Source organism: Mirounga leonina, unplaced genomic scaffold (assembly GCF_011800145.1).
Source record: "Mirounga leonina isolate KUSES-001 unplaced genomic scaffold, KU_Mleo_1.0 Mir_199, whole genome shotgun sequence".
In the NCBI taxonomy this organism is placed as follows: Eukaryota; Metazoa; Chordata; class Mammalia; order Carnivora; family Phocidae; genus Mirounga; species Mirounga leonina.
In genome coordinates, this window is record NW_023270498.1 from 134398 (window position 1) to 153935 (window position 19538).

At 58.9% G+C, this 19538-nt stretch overlaps 1 protein-coding gene and 1 long non-coding RNA gene across 2 annotated transcripts in view; both read left to right on the plus strand.

Annotated features, from left to right (window-relative positions):
- The first annotated feature begins 14794 nt into the window (after positions 1-14794).
- On the plus strand, positions 14795-17116 carry LOC118024576. The gene is made up of 3 exons (XR_004683136.1): positions 14795-14978; positions 15880-16003; positions 16966-17116. It is a non-coding gene; the product is annotated as an uncharacterized LOC118024576 (long non-coding RNA).
- A 375-nt stretch (positions 17117-17491) lies between these two features.
- Positions 17492-19538, plus strand: part of AEBP1 (AE binding protein 1) — a 9577-nt gene continuing 7530 nt past the window's right edge. The window contains exons 1-2 of the mRNA XM_035026423.1: positions 17492-17744; positions 19338-19538. The exon at positions 19338-19538 is cut by the window's right edge and continues 153 nt beyond it. Of these exons, the coding sequence (XP_034882314.1) occupies positions 17492-17744; positions 19338-19538 (454 nt within the window). The remainder of the gene's footprint in view (positions 17745-19337) is intronic.

The window sequence follows — 19538 nt, forward strand, 5'->3', positions numbered from 1 at the left end:
GGGGGCGGACGCGTGAGGCTGGAACGTGCTGGTCGAGGGGCTTCAAAGCCCGGAAGGTGTTCCGTCCAGCGGCGTTGGTACCATTGGCCGGCCATTTGGAAAAATAGAAAGTGGCTTTCTCGGTCCCTCCTTAAGGCCAAAATGAAATCCAGATGCATAAAACATCCAAATCTAAAAAGCAAACAAAAAGGGTCCTGGAAAGTCGACGAATGTCTATCACGATAAACCTGGAGAAGGGGAAGAAAAAGAATAGTAAACTTGATCCATATTCAAATTGAAAATGCGACAAGAATTAAAAGGCAGACGGGGGGGGAAGTGTGTGTGATGTATTTTGAAATTGTCTAATTCCTGTAATTGTGAAACTGTCCACAGATAAGAAAAAGTCAATGATCTAATGAAAAATTGGCAAGAACACTGGTAGGAATTTCACAGAAGAATCCTACTGTAAACTTGAACCAGATCGCCTGACCTGCGCACCTGTCAGGTGTGAGGGAGTCAGCAATCTGTAGGAAGGACTTTTTGGAAGCCGATTTGGTAACCATATCCAACAAAATGAAAACAAAAATCACACCCAGCCATTCCTTTCCAACACTGGGATTGTTTTGATTGTCTAGATCAGTTTGGGAAAGTGGACATCTTGACAGTATGGAGTATTCCTCTCCTTTTCAGGCACTACGTGTTGCATTCCTTCTGCTGCAGCTGGTTTAGCCCAGGCTCAGATAAACAGGTGCAGCAGGCCAGGTGTAACCCTGTTCCCACCCCTGTCCTTGATCTTCTCTTCCTGGAGGCCTCCTGTCACAGCTGGTGGGCGCAGGGCTGAGGGAGGCAGGTGCCTCAGCCAGGCCTCGTTTGCTTCCCTCTTAATGTCCTCTGTCTCTGGCCAGGGCAGCTGGGGACTCTCCCAGAGGCAGAGGCAACTTCTAATGACCCATCACATCAGCATGCTTGAAATGCTGGGTGGCTTGCAAAACTGAGGAACATGGGGCTTTCTGCAGGCCCAGGGAGGTTCTGTGAGGGGGAGTCGGAGCCCCATGCCCACTGAGTGGAGGCCTGGGCACCAGGGGGCAAGGCCACAGCACTGCTGGGCGGGTGCTCTCTCCGTCACTCCCTAGACCATTAGGTCACCGTCTGGCCCACTGGGAAGTAGAAGCCTTAGGCCTCTTCTTCCACTAAACCTGCTTTGGGGTTCCCAGACACCCCAGTCCCCATGCTGAGACCACCCCGCAAAGAGTCGGAGAGGCTACACCGATGGCCTCTTGCCTGGGTCCTTGCAACTGCCCTGGGGGCTGCATGCCTCCCCCCTGCTCTGCGCTGGAGCTTTCTCACACTGTGGTGTGGATTAGCCTTGCCCAGATATGTGAGTTTGCATTTTTCCAAGATGAACGCCATCTAGCTATTTCCTGTTTCCATTTCCAGCTCAGAGAGGTCCTTGGGGGTGATCTTGCAGTCCTCGTGACCTGCACAAAACCTCCCTGAGGACCACCTTCTCAAAAGTTCCCTTTGGTGCTCTTTGCCCCTGCCCTTGGCCTGTGGGGCCAGGACTCCGCCCTGGCTCTGGGGTCTACCCCTGCTCTGGGTTTCTGTCTTTTCGGGCTGCTTGCCGACAACATTCCGGAGGGCACGTGGTCAGGCTGCTGATGCTGCTGGCCCCGTGGCTCTGGCCGCTGGCCCTGGGCCTCCCTGAGCTTTCCCTCCAGGCCACTGTGGGTGTGGGTACCTGCTGCGTCAGTCAGCTCAGGCCATCACAAAATACCACACTGGAAGCTTGAGTGACAGACATTTCTCACAGTCTGGAGGCCAGAAGGCCATCGTCAAGGTGCAGGCAGGTAGACTTCGTTCCGAGGCCTCCTCTCCTGGCTCCCGGGGCTGGTTGGTGATCTGTGGAGAGAGACAGCGAGAGAGAGATCTCTGCCTCACCACCTGCCGCTAATCCCATTGAATCAGGACCCTACCCTTATGACCCCGCTTAACCGTATTACTTCTTAAAAGCCCTATCTCCAAATACAGTCACACTGGGGGTTAGGGTTGCAACGTATGAATTTGAAGGATGGCAGGAGACACGATTCAGCCCGTAGCACCTGGCATTTTCAGGTCCCCAACAAACCGAGCGGCTTAACACGACAGGAATTTATTCTCTCCCGGTTCTGGAGGCCAGAGTTCTAAGATCAACGGGTGAGCAAGGCCATGGTTCCTCTGGAGGCTCCAGGGAGGACTCTTCCTGCTTCTTCCAGCTTCCAGGGGGGCTCCTGGCAGGCCTAGGCTGGTGGCTGCCTCGCCCTGTCCCTTCCTCTTTTCTTACGAAGGCCCCATTCATTGGGTTTAAGGGCCACCCTAATCCAGGATGACCTCATCTTGAAATTTCTTATCTTTTTATTTTTTTTAAGATTTTATTTGTTTATTTGAGAGAGAGAAGGAGAGAATGAGCAAGAGACCATGAGCAGGGGGAACAGCAGAGGCAGAGGGAGAAGCAGACTGCGCAGGGCAGGGAGCCCAATGCGGGACTTGATCCCAGGACCCTGAGATCAGGACCTGAGCGAAAGGCAGACGCTTAACCCACTGAGCCACCCGGGCGCCCCTTGAAATTTCCTATCTTGATGACATCTGCAAAGACCCTTATTCCAAATAAGGTCACATTCTGAGGTTCCAGGTGGACATGAGTTGGGGCACCACCATTCACCCTGCCACCCTACTGTGCAGCTCTGACCTGGGCTCAGCTCTGGACTCTGCTAATGGGCTCTGTGGCCAGCCTTCCCTGATCTGCAAAGATCTATCAGACCCACAGGATTTCGTTTCTGACAAGAATAGATGTGCTAATGTTAGGGGCTGCAGCTTGCCAAGGGCCTGGAAGGTGATATAACACAGACATGCTTTACTATTGGGAAACCATACTGCCTTTTGAGGAGGAGGTGGGCTGCTGATTGGATGGTGTCTTGGCCCATATGGGCAGCTACAATAAATACTGGTGCTGGTGGCCAAACCGCAGAGATTTACTTCTCACAGTTCAGGAGGCTGGAACTGCAGATTCCGTGTTGGGGAGAGTTGCACATGGCTCGCTGTGTCCCCACGGGATGCAAGGGTGAGACATGGCACCTCTTTCACAAGGGCCCTGCTCCCCTCCGGGAGGGCTCCACCCTCATGACCCAATTACATCTCAAAGCTCACTTCCTAAATCCAGCACCCTGGGTGTTTATACAAACAGGCTCTGTATAAAAAAGAGGCCCCGGGTGTGTGTGTGTGTCAGGATCTGGAGTGCAGAGTCGGGGCCAGGGGGTGAAGGACAGCCCCTGACCCCCCTCGCCACGGAGCTTGGCCTGAGAGCGAAGGATAGAGGCATGTCATTCACCTGAGCTCTTTGGGTCCATTTGGCCAACCCCTGTGTGGTTGCCAGTAGGGGGGACCTAAGGGGTCCCAAGGCCTATGAGAAGAGGGATGTTCGCTGACCCAAACTCCATCCCGAATTGGCAAAATTGTCCACTCTTCCCACCACAATTTATCCCCTTTGTATCACGACAGAATCCCCACTATGTTCTTGAACGAACGAGACTGCACATCAGTACCGGGGTTGGAAGCTCCGGCAGGGGGCGCTCGCAGCCCTCCCAGGGGTCCATCGCTGACCCGACAGGAAGAGCCCACCCTGCCCTCACCTGGACGGGACCTTGCCGGAGGCTGTGACCCCCTCAGGAGGGACAGACGCTTCCCTCGTCCGGGGCCACAGCCCCGCCACCCAGCTTCCTTTATTTAGGTATTTTCCCATTTACTACTGTTATCCTTGAAATAAAACACAGATATGATGACGGGGAGTTCCAGTTCATTGGCTTCAGGGACAGCCCTGGGCTGCTGTAAGTTTGGCAGAATGGCCAAGGTTGCCCTGGATTGCGGCCCACAGGGTGGAGGGTCTTGAGAAGTCAGACAGGGAGGCAGCAGGTTGCCCAGGGTGTGGGGCAGGTCAAGGTCAGAGTCCACCCTTCCCCAGAAGAAGACTGGCAGTGGAGCTGCAGCCCAGGGGGGCGTCCAGGTCAGGGCCCCGTGCGGTTAGAAAGGAGTGGAGTCTCGGTGCCACAGCCCTGGTGTCCTCATCGGTACACTGCTGACGTTTACGGAAGCTCCTGGAGGCCGAGAGCTGTGCTACTTATTTTTTACATTGCATTTCTGTTCTCAGTGGTGTGGAATTGGTCCTGCTGTCATGTTCCCATCTTACAGATGGAGAAACTGAGGCTTGGAGCTGAGGTGCTGTTTCCAAGGTCACAGAGGCACAGCTATGACTGAGCACTGGCCTTTGACTTCTGAGGCACCGTCTCAGCAAAATCATGCTGTGCGCCACGCTCTGGTCTGAGCACGGAGGGCGCAGGGTACTAGACACACAGAAATCTCTGCCTTCGTTGCATTTTAGTGGAAACAAGAGGGACAATGATGAAGTGACGGCAGGTACTGTGCCAGATGCCAGATGGTGTGGTGGGGATCGGCAGCATGGCTGCATGGAGCCCTCCCACCTGCTCGCCCTTTCCCAGCGTGGCCTGGATGCTCTCTCCCTGGCAGGAGGCAGGGTCTAGTCCCCTCTGATTCAGGGCTGGCCTGGGACTTGCTCTGACCAACAGAACGCAGCAGGAGTGACACTGTGGGACCTCTGGGTTTCGTCTGAAGACGGCTTGCGGCTTCCGTGTCTTCCTGCTTGGAAGACAGCTGCCATGGAAAGGAGCGTGGGCTGGTGGGCTGGCCCTGGAGCGACGAGAGGCCAGGGGACCAGAGGACGGAGTGTGCCTCCAGCTTGCTGCTGACCACCCTCGCACACGGGACTCTAGCTGATGCGACATGGAGAATTATCACTGCTGCTATAAGCCGCTCAGCTCCGGGGCCGCTCGTTACACAGCATCAGGTAGCTGGAACAATGGTGAGGAGCACTGAGTGCCGCAGACCGAACCCGAGGTGGAGAGGCAGAGGGAGGCTGTGTGTGTGTGTGTGTGGCCGGAGTAGGGGAGGGGGCTGCAATCCTAGGTGAGGAGGGCCCACGACGGCTCACTGAATGGAGGATGTCTGAGCAGTGACCTCGCGGAGCTCCAGGTGAGGGGTCTCGCGGGGCCGGGAAAAGCAAGGACCTGTGTGGCCAGCACAGAGTGAGCAGGGGAGGGTCAGAAAGTGAGGCCCTCTGGCCGCATGAAGGTCTTTGACTTACCCAGAGTCAGAGGAGAGGCTTTGAGCGGGGGGCCGGACATGACCCTGCTTAGCTTCCACAAGCCCCTGATGCTGTCCAGAGAGCAGCTCGGGGCAAGGGTGAAGGCCAGGAGACCCTTCTGAGAGGCCAGCTGGAAGGCGCCAGACAGGGGCGAGGTGTGTGAGTAGAGCTGACAAGAGCCCTCAGCGGGTTGGGTCTGGCTGTCAGAGAGGAGGGAGGACCCGCTCCAGGTGCAGAAAGGCTGGGTAGCCGAGTCCTAAGGAGCTCGGGAGTGGGGCTTCAGACTGGTCCTTGGAATCCCATGGAAACCGAAGGAGGAGGACAGAATTGGGCCAGCACCTCGGCCTGGGCGGCCTGGGCGCATCTGCAGCTACGGTAAGGGAGCTAGGAGGTCCCCTCAGAGGGAGGACAGATGCAGGCCATGTGCAGACACAGGGCTCCTCCATAATGGAGGAGGGGGACTGTCCCCAGGGCCTGGGGAGACCTGGCAAGGTGGTGTCCTAGAAACCTGGGGTGAGGATTGAGGGTGTGAGGGGGGCTGGGCGCCGGACCCCACGGCCCCTCTGGTGGGGAGTGGGGTTGGGCCTGCCCTCACCTCCTGCAGACGCCCTTCCTCCCCCACCCTCTTCAGAGTGCATAACCCGCCTGTGTCCTGATTAGTAACGGGGAGTGATCAGATGTCTTCCCGCAGGGCCACTGACACATACAAGGATCAGAGCTATTGATCACAGCACAGTGGCCTCATTTGGATCCCAATTCAAACAAACCCGCTGCAGAAAGTAGAATGCATGGGGCAGCTGGAGACGTGTGCACGCCGATTGATGGTAGCTCTGAATGCTACGGGAATTGTGGTCAAGACTGATCGTAGGTTATGTTAAGGAGAGAGAGGCGGAGGCCGTCCTTTCTTTTAGAAATGCACAACAAACTGTCTCCTGGTGAAGTCATATGATGTCTGGGATTTGCTTCCAATGATGCCGAGTAGAGGGAAGGGTGGGACAAAGAAGAAACAAGACAGGCCGTGAACTGATAACTTAGGTGCTGGTGATGGGCAGGAAGTCTTCACTGGTGCATATGTTTGAGGCTTTAATAATAAAACATTTTTTAAGCATGTGCACGCACACATAATGAGATCAGCGCTCTCTGCCGGGTGCTGTCCTAAGCTCTTCACATGTGTCAGCTCATCGATGCCCAGCACGTTCCCGTCACTGGATGACCTCCATGCTCCCTCCCCTGTTGCCGGGGAGGAGACGGAGACACAGAGAGCTCAAATAAGTTGCCTGCCGTTTGCATGGCTAGTGAACTGCAGTGTTGGGGTCTTGTCCTGGAAAAACACTCCTGGGTCTCCTTGACTCTCACGCGACTTCTGACACCCACCCTGGACAATTCTCCAACACTGGCTGGCTGTCCTACAGTTCCTACAGGTAAGGGCTCAGCCACCACCCCACTCCAGATGGCAACCTCGAGTCTAGGAGCTTCTGTGCTCTGACTGGCTGGCTGGAGATTGGGGATCCCCTCTGATCATGTATTAGCCCGGCTCACAGGACTCAGGAAAACAGTTTACCTACTAGATTACTTGTCACAGAGGATGGTAAGGGACAGGAATGAAGGCTAGATGAAGAGACACACAGGGCAGGGTCCAGAAGGGTACTGACCCAGTCGATTCTGGCCCCACGGAGCTGGAGACCACCGCGGGAAGCTCTTCAAACCATGTACTGTAGGGATTTTATAGAGGCTTCCTCATGGGAGGCAGCATCCATCATCAAGCCAATCTCCAAGCCCCTCTCCCTTCCCAGGAGGATGGGGGTGAGGTGGAATGCTCCAGGCTCCTAATCATGGCTTGATCTTTCTGGTGACCACCACCCCTCCTGAAACCATCCTGGAACCCACCCAGAGTCACCTCGTTAGAGCGAAAGACACTCCCTTCACCCAGGAAATTCCGAGAGATTTAGGAACTCTGTTCTGGGATGGGATCAAGGACTGTGTGTTAGAACAAGAGATGCTCCAGGTGCTCTTGTTGCTTGGGAAATTCCAAGGGTTTCAGGAGCTCCGTGTCAGGAATGGGGACGGAGACTGATGTATGTATTTTCTATTATTTCAGGGATGGGACCCAGGGAGCCTGGCTCCATCACAGACCTCCCAGCCTATGTGCTTCCTAGAAGCAGGGGATGATGATGTAAAAACTGTTACTTGTTCTCTCTGGGAGGTGGGATGCATTCGATACAACTTAACCATAATCACATTGTTATTTTGCCTATTTTCTGATTTTTCTACAATGAGCTTGCACAATAAACAGAGTGTTCAACAGACCCACAGACAGCAGCCCTGAGGGGTTTGGCAGGTGGGGGCACTGAGCCCGCTGGGGTGCAGGGGTAAGGTGGGAGTGGGCAGGCAGGGGCACCACCCCTGTTTCTGATGACCCCCAGCTGGCAGGATTGCAGACCCAGCGCATGGTTGGCGGGACCCCTGACGTCCAGCCCGGCCACAGGCACTGGGGGCCCTGCCAGCCCCACGAACACTCATTTGGGGAAGTGGCATCTCAAGGGGGGGGGATAGGGCCAAGTGGCCATTGCTGCCTCACCTCTGAACCTTACATCATACCTGAATGGGGTAGAGGCACTTCTCCCCACACCCCCCTGGGGGAGTCTGACCTTCCTCTCACCCATCAGTCACCCCCAAATCGACACTGCCCGGTTCATGCCCCTGGGTTCAGGAATGTGTGACCAGCAGTCTGCGGGGCATGCCCCACCCTGTTTTACCCATCCCCTCCTCCGGAAATTCTCCTCCTGTGGGCCCCCCAGACCCCCACCCACCCGTTACAACCAGTGGCCTCGCTGGCCCCTCCCCCACCATCTGCTGAGCCCAGGTTTTGCAGGCGCTGCCCCAGTATCGTCCCCAGCCTGGCATCCTTGCACCCCGCAGTCCTTCTAGTCTCTGTGACTCCACTCAGCTGCAGGAAGTCCCTCTGCCCACGGGATAGAACCCCAGTTCGAGTCGGCTTCCTGCAGACCCACACAGGCCTCACATTGCCCCTAACCCCTGTCCACACTGTCCCCGTCCTTCCACAATCCTTTCAGCTGCTCCCCTCCAGCAGGGTTTTCTGGACCTTGGCAGGTGCATGCCCCTCTCCAGGACACCATCCCTTCCCTGCAGGGACTTGCCTGGCCCAGCGCACTCACTCCTCCCTCCAGGAGCCCTATGCTGGTAACAAAGCCCTGGCTGGTCCTCCTGCTCGCCCCTCAGCCTGCTGGGCAATGGCATCTGTCTCCTCTGCTGGAGGGAAGGCTCCCGGCAGTGGGGGTCCCTCCTGCGTGGGCTCAGGATGACAGTGCCCGCTCATAGAGCCAGTCTATGAATGCTTTTGACTGAGCAAGTCATCCTGGCACAAAATGCATACAACTTGACTTTGGCTGCCCTTGGCAAGCACTTCTTACCAGGAGATGCCCCTGTGCCCATGGTGAGCCCGTGCAGCCTGGGGTTGGCCTGGCTTGGCTTACACAATCCCACAGGAGTCCCTGAGGGCTGGCCTTGGACACACATGGGGTGGTGGTCCCCCCAGACTTCCACGTCTTTGGGGTTCTAGACGCTGAGTCTGACTCCCCTTCTTTGGGGACAGTGTTTGTACACAGGACTATGAGCTCCTCGTGAGCTCCAGCACTGACCACACTCCTGTCGTCACACGGTTCCAGCCGACGCTACTCTCTGGCTCACGGGACCCTATGAAGGTATCTGTCCCATGTTCAGACACTTAACAGATGTTTACTCAGGGCCTTGTGTGCCGGGCTGTCCTCTAAACAGGCGGGATGCAGTAGTAAACATCACGGCGGTGGAGAAAGGTAGTAAATGCACGAGTAAGTGTCAGACCCTGCTGAGTGACCAACCACCTAGCTCAGCAGATGGAAGCAATCACATTTATTAGCTCACATGCCTGCCAACTCTCCAGGCTGTTCTGCCTGTCTGAGCCCGGCTTGGCTGGCCTCCCTGGTCGCCCTCATGGTCCCCCTGGCAGGATGTCGGTCCCCCCAGGGCCTCAGCCTGCCCCTGTGGTCTGTTCTCCAGCGGGCCAGCCCCGGTTTGCCCTCATAGTTCTGGAAGGTTGGGGGGACAGGGAGCAGGATGCTGCAAGCGCTTCTTCAAGCCTCTCCTTGAGCCAGGTCTGTTCCTGTCCCACTGGCCAGAGCAGCCACGTGGCCAAGCCTATAGTCAAGGGGGGAGGGGCCTACAAAGTCACAGGATGAGGGCGAAGGGCATCTGCACAGGCAGGCCACTTAATACCCTCAGGATGGCCCCATGGGTCAATATGTCAGCTAGCAACTGGGGGCGTGGGTGGGCTGTTTTGGGGCACACGGGGGAGGGCTGAAGTTCTATGCAGGGCAGTGTGGGGAGCCTCAGTGAGAGGGGCTCTTTGGGTAAAGGACAGAAAGTAGTGATGTCAGCAGAAGGAACAGCAAATGCGTCCCCAAGACAGGACACATATTAGTCTGGGTGGGCCCGGGGGGGATTTCTCAGTGACTAACGCAGTATCTTGCTCCCCAGATTCCCTGTGGATGGGCTGTGCAAGCAGGCTTGTCACCCCCAGGGCCACAGGGCACCTCCATGTGGCCACAGCCCACCTCAGGGCGCGAGAGTGTCATAGGTGGGGGTGCCGGGGCACATGATCTTTGTAAGGCTGGCATCCAGGTTCCTGAGAAGACGAGCTGGGGCCTGCTCAGCCCTCAGGTCCTCTCGTGGCCCCCGGGGAGGTGGCCCGGTGCAGCCCCGTGTGGTGTGCATGCAGCCAGCCCTCTGGCTGAGGCGGACGGGAACGAGGGGTAGGCTGGCGTCCAGTCACCCGGTCCCAGCCTTCCCTGGGACCTGTAGTGAGCTGAAGTTCCGGGGTGTGGCGGGGCCTGGGGGGGACAGGGAAGGCTGGGCTGCAGAGGAGAGCAGAGGCCCTGTCCCACCAGGTGTCCGTGGGATGGCCCGTCCAGGCTCGGCTGCTGTGGAGGAGGTACTGGCCAGGGTTCTCCAGAGCAACGGAACCCACAAGGTATATGTATGTGTATCACTATAAACAGAAGAGTATGTATATAATACATATGCAGATACATAGATGTAGAGAGTGGGAAAGGGGGGAAGGGAGACAGAGATTCATCTCGCTCTCATGCACGTTTGGCTCGCTGGGGAGGACTGTCAGCTTTTTCCAGCACACGGGTGCGGCTCAGCAAACCTGTTCTGGAAACGCCACACGGACACACCCAGAAGTAACGTTTTACCAGCACCAGGGCGTCCCCAGCCCAGTCGGACACACACAGTGAGCAAGCACAGCAAGGTCCTGTTCTTTTTTTTTTTTTTTCCGTCCTGTTCTTTGCAGCCAAGTGACCCTGAGTGACGGTGGTCAGTCGCTCCCCAGCACCGCCTGCGCCAGGAGACATTCAATCCTGGAGCATCTTACATAGGAAAAGGAGGACCGAGCATATTTTAATTGGCATTTTCCTGATTTTTAATGAGGTCAACAGTTGGTAAGTATTTACTGGCCACTTAGGCTTGTACTTGTGTGACTTGCCGGATTCTGTGTCATCACTCGCTTTAAAAAACGGGAACAAAGATTGGTTTAAAAATGTAAAGAATTTGGGACGCCTGGGTGGCTCAGTCAGTTAAGCGTCTGCCTTTGGCTCAGGTCATGATCCCAGGGTCCTGGGATCGAGCCCCGCATTGGGCTCCCTACTCTGCGGGGAGCCTGCTTCTCCCTCTGCCTCTGCCTCTCCCTCTCTCTGTCTCTCATGAATAAATAAATAAAATCTTAAAAAAAGAAATGTAAAGAATTTTATCGAACAGCTTCCTTTTATCAAAGACACTGTTTTTTAGGCACACCTTTCTAGATTTATCGGAGGCAGTCCTTGTGCCCTTGGGACCTCTTGTTGGAGGGGAGAAACAGAGGCTCAGAGAGCCGCTCTGGGGTCACAGTGCACCCCTAAAATGCTCTCTCTGTTTGGGGGTGTAGGTCCTTCCCCAGCGTTTCATTTGCCCTTTCATTTAAACTTCAATATGTTTTGAAAAGAAAGCTAAAACTTTTATCCAGCCGGAGTTCTTGATACTTCTTCTGCAGTTCCTGCTGAGAACCTTCTCCCAAGAGGAACCCAAACTCAGACCCCTGTTTCCCTTGAAGACCAGGATGGCTCCTCTTTTAACAGCTGTATCTTCAACCCATTGGGAGTTCATCTGGGCGAGGATGGGCACCAGGATCCACATTCTGTTTCCCGGCAGACGCTGTCTGGAACCCTTCCCCTGGGACGCGCCACTGGCTGGCCGTTGTCCGTCCACAGACACAGACTCTCCCAGGGCACTGGAAGCCTGCCCCCCGCCAGCCGGCAGCACCCCTGTGGCTGCGGTGACCCCCGTCTCCCCGAGGGGCTGGGTCCTGTGGTGAGTGGAAGGAATCCGGCGGAACTCTGCTCACTCAGCAGAGCAGGCCTGGTGAGCTGGGCGGGGACACCGGACTGTGGAAAATCACATGTCAGAAACCCAAGGAAATTGTTCTGCCAGTTGTGTGGATGACTAGACACTGTCTGGGAGACCTGAGGCCCCCGAGCAGCCTGACCCCCCTGTTAACATCCAGACTGTGGGCAAGGGGGCATTTCTAGGGGCCGATCCCAAGAGGGAGGAGCAGAAGGGTGGGATGGGCCCGGGGTCTTCTCTCCCTTGCTCCCTGGAGACAGACCCAGGACTCCAGGAGACGGAGAGGAGCTGGGACATGATCCCAGGCCTGCCGTCCAGAGCCTGGGCTTTCCAGGCCTTCCAGTGAGAGCATCCCCACACGTGGGCTGGCTGGCCAGGCCGTGGAGGAAGGCCCTTCCGAAGGCCCCACTGGGCCATCTCAGTACTGAGGCTTCGCTCCCCTCACGGCCCAGCCTTGGTATGTGAGCTGCCTCCCCTGAGGCCCCAGGAGCCTAGGAGGGTGTCCTCGGGGCCTCCCGGCTCTGCCATTCCTGCCTGTCCCTGTTCCCGGGCCCGGTGGCTACCCCAGCCAGACCGTGGGTATGCGGTGCTGTTGGGGGGTCAATGTCCCCCCCTCTGCCCAGGCCGAGAGCAGGATGTCCCCTGGTGACACTAGGGCCTCAGCAGGAGGGGCTGGTGTCACTACGGCCCCCTGGCCCGGGGCCGGAGGCTGTGGAGCCCAGATGGAAAGAACATTCAGTCTGGCTCCGGAGTCCCTGCCTGGCCCTTCCCCGTCGGTGACACGCTGTGACCTGAACACATCACTTCTCCCGGAGCGGCTGCTTTCTCGCTTGAGAATGGGGAGAGATGGGGGGCGCCTGGGTGGCTCAGTCGGTTAGGCGACTGCCTTCAGCTCCGGTCATGATCCCTGGGTCCTGGGATCAAGTCCCGCATCCGGCTCCCTGCTCGGTGGGAAGCCTGCTTCTCTCTTTCCTACTCCCCCTGCTTGTGTTCCCTCTCTCGCTGTGCCTCTACCTCTCTCTGTCAAATAAATAAATGAAATCTTAAAAAAAAAAAAAAAAAAAAGAATGGGGAGAGATGTGGCCTGCTGGACAAGTATGAATCACTTCCCCGTCTGCCATCCACGTCCAGGTCCAGAGACTTGGGTACCTGACCGGGGGGAGCCCAGGCCTGGGGCGGCTCGAGTCTCCCCCACTGAGATCCCCCCTGCCTTTTCCCCCACAGGCCAGGACTCTGTCTCCCTACGGTCGTTGCCCTCCCCTTGCCCTCTGTCCGCGGATGGTCCAGTCACTGACTGCCGGTGCCCTCCAGCCTGACGGTCTCCAGAGGAAGGCTGCCTCCAGGCCTGCTGGCTCTCTGGGCCATGCTTAGGCTGGCAGCTGGTTGACAGCTCCAGGAGCCAGTGAGCCAGTCCGGAGCCACGGCCACAGAGGCAGGCACAAATTGCCTGGGGGCCCAAAGGTGCGGGGGCAGGCACCAGGGTGGGGGCGCTGTGGGCTGGAGACCAGGAGGTGGAGGCAATGAGACTGTGGACGTTGCAGTCGCAACCACATGGGGGGATGCGGTCTCCTGCTGGGGTGGCCTGGGGACATCTTTTGGCCCAGAGCTCAGCTCTTCCCCAGAAGGGCCAGTAGAGGGCCTCCTCCCTGCCTCCCCCCCAGGCCTCCCAACCCCCACCCCATGGCCCCCCACCAGCATTCTCCAGTGCTTCCGGTGACCACATTTGGAAAGCAGGAACCCTGAGGTCTGGTGGGTGGAGGGAACAGGGCCAAGGTGGGGGTGGGGGGTGGGGGGGTGACCCTCACACTTCCCAAGGCCCAAACCAGGCTGCAGATACTAACCCTGCTCCTCAGGCTGTTTCCCTTGGGGCAGGGGCCCCAGGGGTCCTGAGCCACCCTCCTCTTACAGACTAAGTCGACGGAATTATTCGAGGTCACAGTTCTAAGACTGACTTCTGCGATGGTGGGAGGAGGGGGTAAATCTCCTCTCCCTCCTGCCCCAGGCCCATCCTGGGGTCTCCTCACCGCAAGGAGTAGAGCTGCCTCCTCTGAAGGCCAGCCGGAGCTAAAACAAAGCCTCCATTCCTTGCCCTACCCACAGCATCTTCCCTCCGCGTCCCTGTGGGATGGGCCCCAGCAGACTGGAAAGAGGGTGGGTTCTATTCCTTCCCATTCTTCACCTCCTCACCCCTTCCGATGTGGGAGCTCCTGGCTCCCCCACCGCCCCCTGCTGGGGGCGGGGGCATTACTGAAATGGGCAACGTGGCCTTGGTGCCCCCCACCTGGCAGCTTTGCCTGCATGTCCCCTGGCCCTCCACGGCGGCCTGCAGGGCTCTGCCCTGGCCCATTCCTCCAAGATGGGGCTGCTGCTAACCTCTGAGGGTCCCCGCTCCTGACCGTGGGTGGGGAGAGCCCCTCCAGCTCTCTCTCCCGAGGACTGACCATCGGCCCACAGGTTCTCCCGGGAACTCTCTTTCCTCTCTCTGGAGGCACCTAGAGTGGGCCTACCAGGCTGAGAGATCAGTCTCCCTCTCCCTGGCAAGCCCGGTCCTGCTGTGGCCCGTTGGGCCGATCCTTCCAGGGAGCGAGGGGAAGGCCCTGGCTTCTCTCAGGAAGTTGGAGGTGGGGCTGCAGAGGCCAGGGGGTCCAGCAGACCCCCACTAGCTCCCAAGAGCCCTTGGACATGCACACCGACACCCCCCTCCCGCCCAGCAGGAGGCACTGGGCCCTGAAAGGGTGAATGGCAGCCACAGGAGGCCGCGAGCCTCCCACTCCCCTGGACCTGCTTTGGGCTGCCCTTGGGGAGTCTGGTTAGTTGCCGTGCTCCTCAGCAGACAGGGATCCCCTAACAGGCCCTGTGGCTGCCTCCCTGCCCCCAGGCAGAACCTGGGCCCAGCTCTAGGACTTTCCAGGGTGCACGTCTGAAAGTGAAGTGGGGTCCCAGCCCCACCCACGGAGCAGGGGTTCCTGGCCCGGCCTGGACAGCAGTCACCCTGCTCTCCACCTGCTCGGACACTTGGGGGCAGAGAGCCCCCAGCTCCCCGCCCCCACCCCCTGCCCAGCTCCCTGTGAGGCTTTTGCTCATGTTCCCATTGGTGACTCACTGTGGCTGAGGAAAAGTTTCTTTCTATTCCTTTCTAATTTTTTTTTACGGTTTCTATTTTCCCTGGCAGAGGATGTTGGGCCCAAATCTGATCCATGTGTGAGCCAGCTGAACTCAGGAGCGTTCCCAGGGAAGTGACGTTCCACAGCACCCCCGCATCCCCCCAGCCTTGAGCCTCCCTGCTTGACACACTCAACTGGGGGCCACAGAGCAAATTCCAAGACAGAGTTTCAAGAATGATGATTCAGAGGCTCACAGAGGACATTTATGGGTAAGAGCTTGCTTCATCTCTATGGCCAGGACCAGCCTGGGGACACATGACAGGGCGAGTACAGTGCAGGGAGCAGGAGGCCTGGCTGGGGGCAAGGGGTGGGTGGTGCTCTGAGAGCTCAGGTGGGCGGCCGTGGTCTCTGGGGGGGAGACGGCAAGGGCTGGGCGCTGGCATGTTCTCACTGCTGACACCGTGCCGGGCACAGCACATGCTCTATCTGCAGCTGAGGCTGGGGAGCAGGGGGGTCACTTGCTGCCCTCAGATGGCCGGGAGGCCAGAGCTGGGGTGGGACCCTCGGGACCAGCTCCCAACACAGTCCCACTGCCTTTTTAAGCATGGACAAGGGTGAGCCGGTGAGAAACAAAGGAAGGGCCTTGAACAGAAGGGGTACAGAGCCTCCCTGGGTCCTGTTCCCAGGCCGGGGGCTGAGCCAGCAGCCCCGACAGTGTCCCTCGGGCTGGCCGTGGCTTTGTGAAGAGGCCCAGGGGCTTCCTGACCTGCTCCTTCTCTTTCCCTTTAGTCCAAGGTCCAAACTGCCTGTGGACCTTCCCAGGGGCTCCTGTGTTTTCCCAGCTACTTCACGGGGCCAAACCCTCACAGACAACCTTGGCTCAGGGCTGACTGCTGCTCAACTTGACCCATGGAATCCAGCTGTGCTCTTTCTCGCTTCCTCATTCCTTCTGCTCTGGGAGCTCCAGCCTCAGGTGTGAGGCCCATTTGGGACCAGCTGACATTTACCCTTCAAGGAGCCTATGGAAACACACGTATCCTAGCTCTCTATGCCAGCACCCGTGGCAGACATTACTAATCTATTCTGGATTCTCTGATCTATGCTGGCACCCATACAGATATTATTGATTAAATCTGAGATTCTCTGACTACCTAATATATGTGCCCCCAGGTGCATGCAGTGGCTGGAGCTACTGTAAACAGTCTTTAAAAAACCAGGTTCTGGTAAGAGGAACGAGAGAAGTGGCTGTCCGTGTTGGGATCTAAGCTGGTGGGAAAGCCGTGCATCTGCAGAGGTGAGACAGTGCCCACTACAGGAAACAGAAGAAACTCTAGGGGAGGGGACGAGCCCCAGATAATAGCATCTCCTGCCTCAGTGTCCAGTGACTGTCCACAGGGCACATCCCAGCACACAGCTCAGTTGGGTTAAAGGCACACAAAGTCTCTCCCCAGCTGGGTCCTCGGGGGCAGTGTCTGGTCTACTTTGCCTTTGTGGCCCCCATATCTTCCACATGGAGCTGGGCTCACAGGCACTGCCCGCAAATCTTCCCTTGAGCAGACCTGGCTTGACCTGAGGCTGTACCATTTGCCGGAGAGGCCAGAGAGGTGGGCTTCGCCCATCCAGGTGTAGGGGCAGGCAAGAAACTCTTCACCTTGCACGGAAATCATTGTGTGAGTGCTGAGTCCCATTCCTGTGAATTATACACAGATTTAATACAATGGGAAAGGAATCTCCTCCCTCCCTGCTCCGTCTCTGCCCCCTTCCGAACTTGCCCTTGTCTGCCAGGACCTGGGGGAGGGGGGCGTTACATAGGGACTCCCAGCCCCAACAGAGCAGCTGGCCTGCCCTGAGGGCAGGTTTACCCCTGCCTGCCACTAGAGAGTGAGTTCCCGAAGAGCTGTCCCTCACCGGGAGCCAGCACAGGGCCCACAGACCGGGAAATCAGTTGGACGTCTGCAGGAAAGCCAGTGACAGTTCACAGAGTTGCCAGCCCAAGCCTCCAGAGAGAGGCAAGGATGGGTTGGCCAGGGGTGTTCACCGCCTGGCGGGAGCCCTGAGATGGGGAGGGTCTCGGAGGCCAGAGGCCGCAGCTGGGCTCTGCCGTCAGGGCTCCCAACCCCCTCCATTGGTCTGGGTGGCATCTCGCCTCCCGGTCCCAGCCGACTCGAGCGCGGTGCTGCAGACCCATTATGGGGGGGGGGGCGGCATTGGACCCCTCGGACCTGCGCCCTCAAGACCCCCCTCCCCCCCACGCAGGTCCTCCGTCCTAGGCGCAGGCCTCAGGCCGTGGACGCCGGCCGGCCCCAGTTACCGCTTCGGAAAGTGCCAAGCGCGCGGCGCCGGGACAGATCGCCGCCGCCGCCCCCCCCGCCCCGCCCCCGCAGCCCCTCCGTCCACGCCCGGCTCCTCCTCCTCCTCCTCCTTCCCCAGGGGTGGGGGCAGCCGGCTCCGGAAGCCCTGGCGCCCCCGCCCCGGCCGCCACTGGAGCTTTGGAGAGGCGGTGCGCGCGGGAGTGCGCCACGCGGGGCCGGAGCTCCCAGCCGCCACCAGCGCCGCAGAGGCCCCCCGGCCACCCCGGAGCCCCCACTCTCCCCTGAGCCATTGCCCGGCCCGGAGCCCTCTCGCCCCACCCCGGATCCTCGCGCCCGCTCCCACCCGGAGCCCTCCGCCGCCCCCGGCGCCCCCGCCCACGCGGGACCCCTCTGCCGCCCCTCCCCAGAGTCCCCGCCCCTCGCCACCCCGGGGGCCCCCCGCGCCCCTGCCCCCCGCGCAAGCCCCGGCCATGGCGGCCGGGCGCGGGGCGCCCCTGCTCGGCTGTCTCCTGGTGCTCCTGGCGCTGTGCCCCGGGGGGCGCCCGCAGACGGTGCTGACCGACGACGAGATCGAGGAGTTCCTCGAGGGTTTCCTGTGGGAGTTGGAGCCTGAGACCCGGGAGGACGACCTGGAGGCGTCGCCGCCCCCCGAGCCCACCCTGCGCGCCCGCAAAGCCCAGACGGGGGGCAAGCCGGGGGCGCGCCCGGGGGTAGCCAAAGAGGGTAAGATCCCCAGGGGCGTGCCTGGGGGGGTGGCCCGCCGTGCGATGGGGGACCTCGGGGCGCCCCACCTCTCAGGTGACAATGGCAGGCCCTGGCAAGGGTTTGGCTGCTGTCCAGTCTGCTCTGTGAGGCACAGGAGAGCCCAGATGTCTGGCAGGACCCTGCGCCACGCAGAGGTCGGTCCTGGCTTGTGGCCCTCTGTGCACCGAGGCACATCCGCGGTTTGGGCCCTCCCGTCCCTCACCCCCCGCCCCCCAGAAGGACCAGCATTGAGCCACCTGGGGACTTGGCTGCCTCTCCCCAGGTCTGTCCTGTGAGCTGCTCTCGTGTCCTCATGGGGCACACCGTGGCTGTGCCCACGCCACCCCCAGAGTCCCAGCCTCAGCCCTTCCTTGGGAGGGCTCCGCAGCACCCTCCTGCCTGGCCTCCTGTTCCAAGAGCACAGAGGCAGGTGAGGGGGCTGCCGCCGGGAGCAGTGAGCAGCGCCCTTTCCGTGGCCGTGGATTCACTGTGGTGGTGCATCGCAGGGCACGGGGCCCAGGACTTCTTACATAATATTGTCAATAAACCTCAGCTGTTTATGGTGACTTTCTGGAGGGGGGCAAGGGTCCTGTTGATCTCTCTCTCCCAGGAGACTCCAAAGCACCATCCATCATTCCTGAGGTCAGCAGCTCCTCCCCTGTGTCCTCTTCTAGATCTTTCCTGGCTCCTTCCCCACCCCTTGGGAGGCGGATCCTAGGACCCAACATGGCCTCCCCCGCCAACCTCTACTCCCCGTTCCAGGCTTACTGTCCTGGCCTCCTGGATGCCTCTGTGGCAGCCCTGTTTCTCCTGGCTGTGTGCATTCTGTAAATTTTTCTGTGTTTAGGCCTCCGGCCATCACCCCCATCACATTCTGCCTCGCACTTGCTCAGGGGCCTGGAGGACTCCCACAGACTGCCCCGTGCCCTGCTCCCGCTTCCTCCCCCAGACTCTGAGAGGGCTGAGCAGCTGCGGTGCCTGTCTGTCCCCCCACCCCCCATGTGGCCCCAGGACCCGCTCTTGGTTAGAGCTGCCAACCCACCCCAGACCCCTTACTTCCCGAAACGGACATGAGTGACCTTTTTCTTGCTCTGCAGGGAGCTTCAGGGAGGCCCCAGGCCCAGGCCCTTGACTTTGGGTGGCAGTTGGTGGGGATGAGACCTCCTTCCCCTTTAGACTGGGCATTCCCCCACGCCTGGATGGCTCAGTCACCTCTCTGCCCCTTCGGTGCCCTGCACAGTATAACGCTCCCTGATCAGCTGAGCGGACACGTGGGGAAGAGGATGATGAGGGGCCTCTGTTGAGTTTTGGCGGGTGGGAGGGTGAGGGCCTGCTCCCTGGGCCAAGCTGTGGTGTTGGTGGCAGAGAGCTGCCAACAGAAAGCCTGGGTTCCAATCCCAACTCTTCCAAGAGGGCAAGTGACTTCACCTCTCGGTTTCCCAATCCAAGAAACACAGGGCCAGCAAGAACCAGTGAGAGCCGCTATTCCCGGGTTGTGGGCACCTTGGGGTGGCCGCGTGAGATATAGAGTGACATCCCCATTGATTTGACTTTAGTCTGCATTTGTGACAGCACCTTTGGAAAAGGCCAAAGACAAAGGGAAGAAAGGGAAGAAGGACAAAGGTCCCAAGGCAACCAAGCAGCCCCTGGAGGGGTCCCTCAGGCCACCCAAGAAACCCAAGGAGAAGCCACCCAAGGCCACCAAGAAACCCAAGGAGAAGCCACCCAAGGCCACCAAGAAGCCCAAGGAGAAACCACCCAAGGCCACCAAGA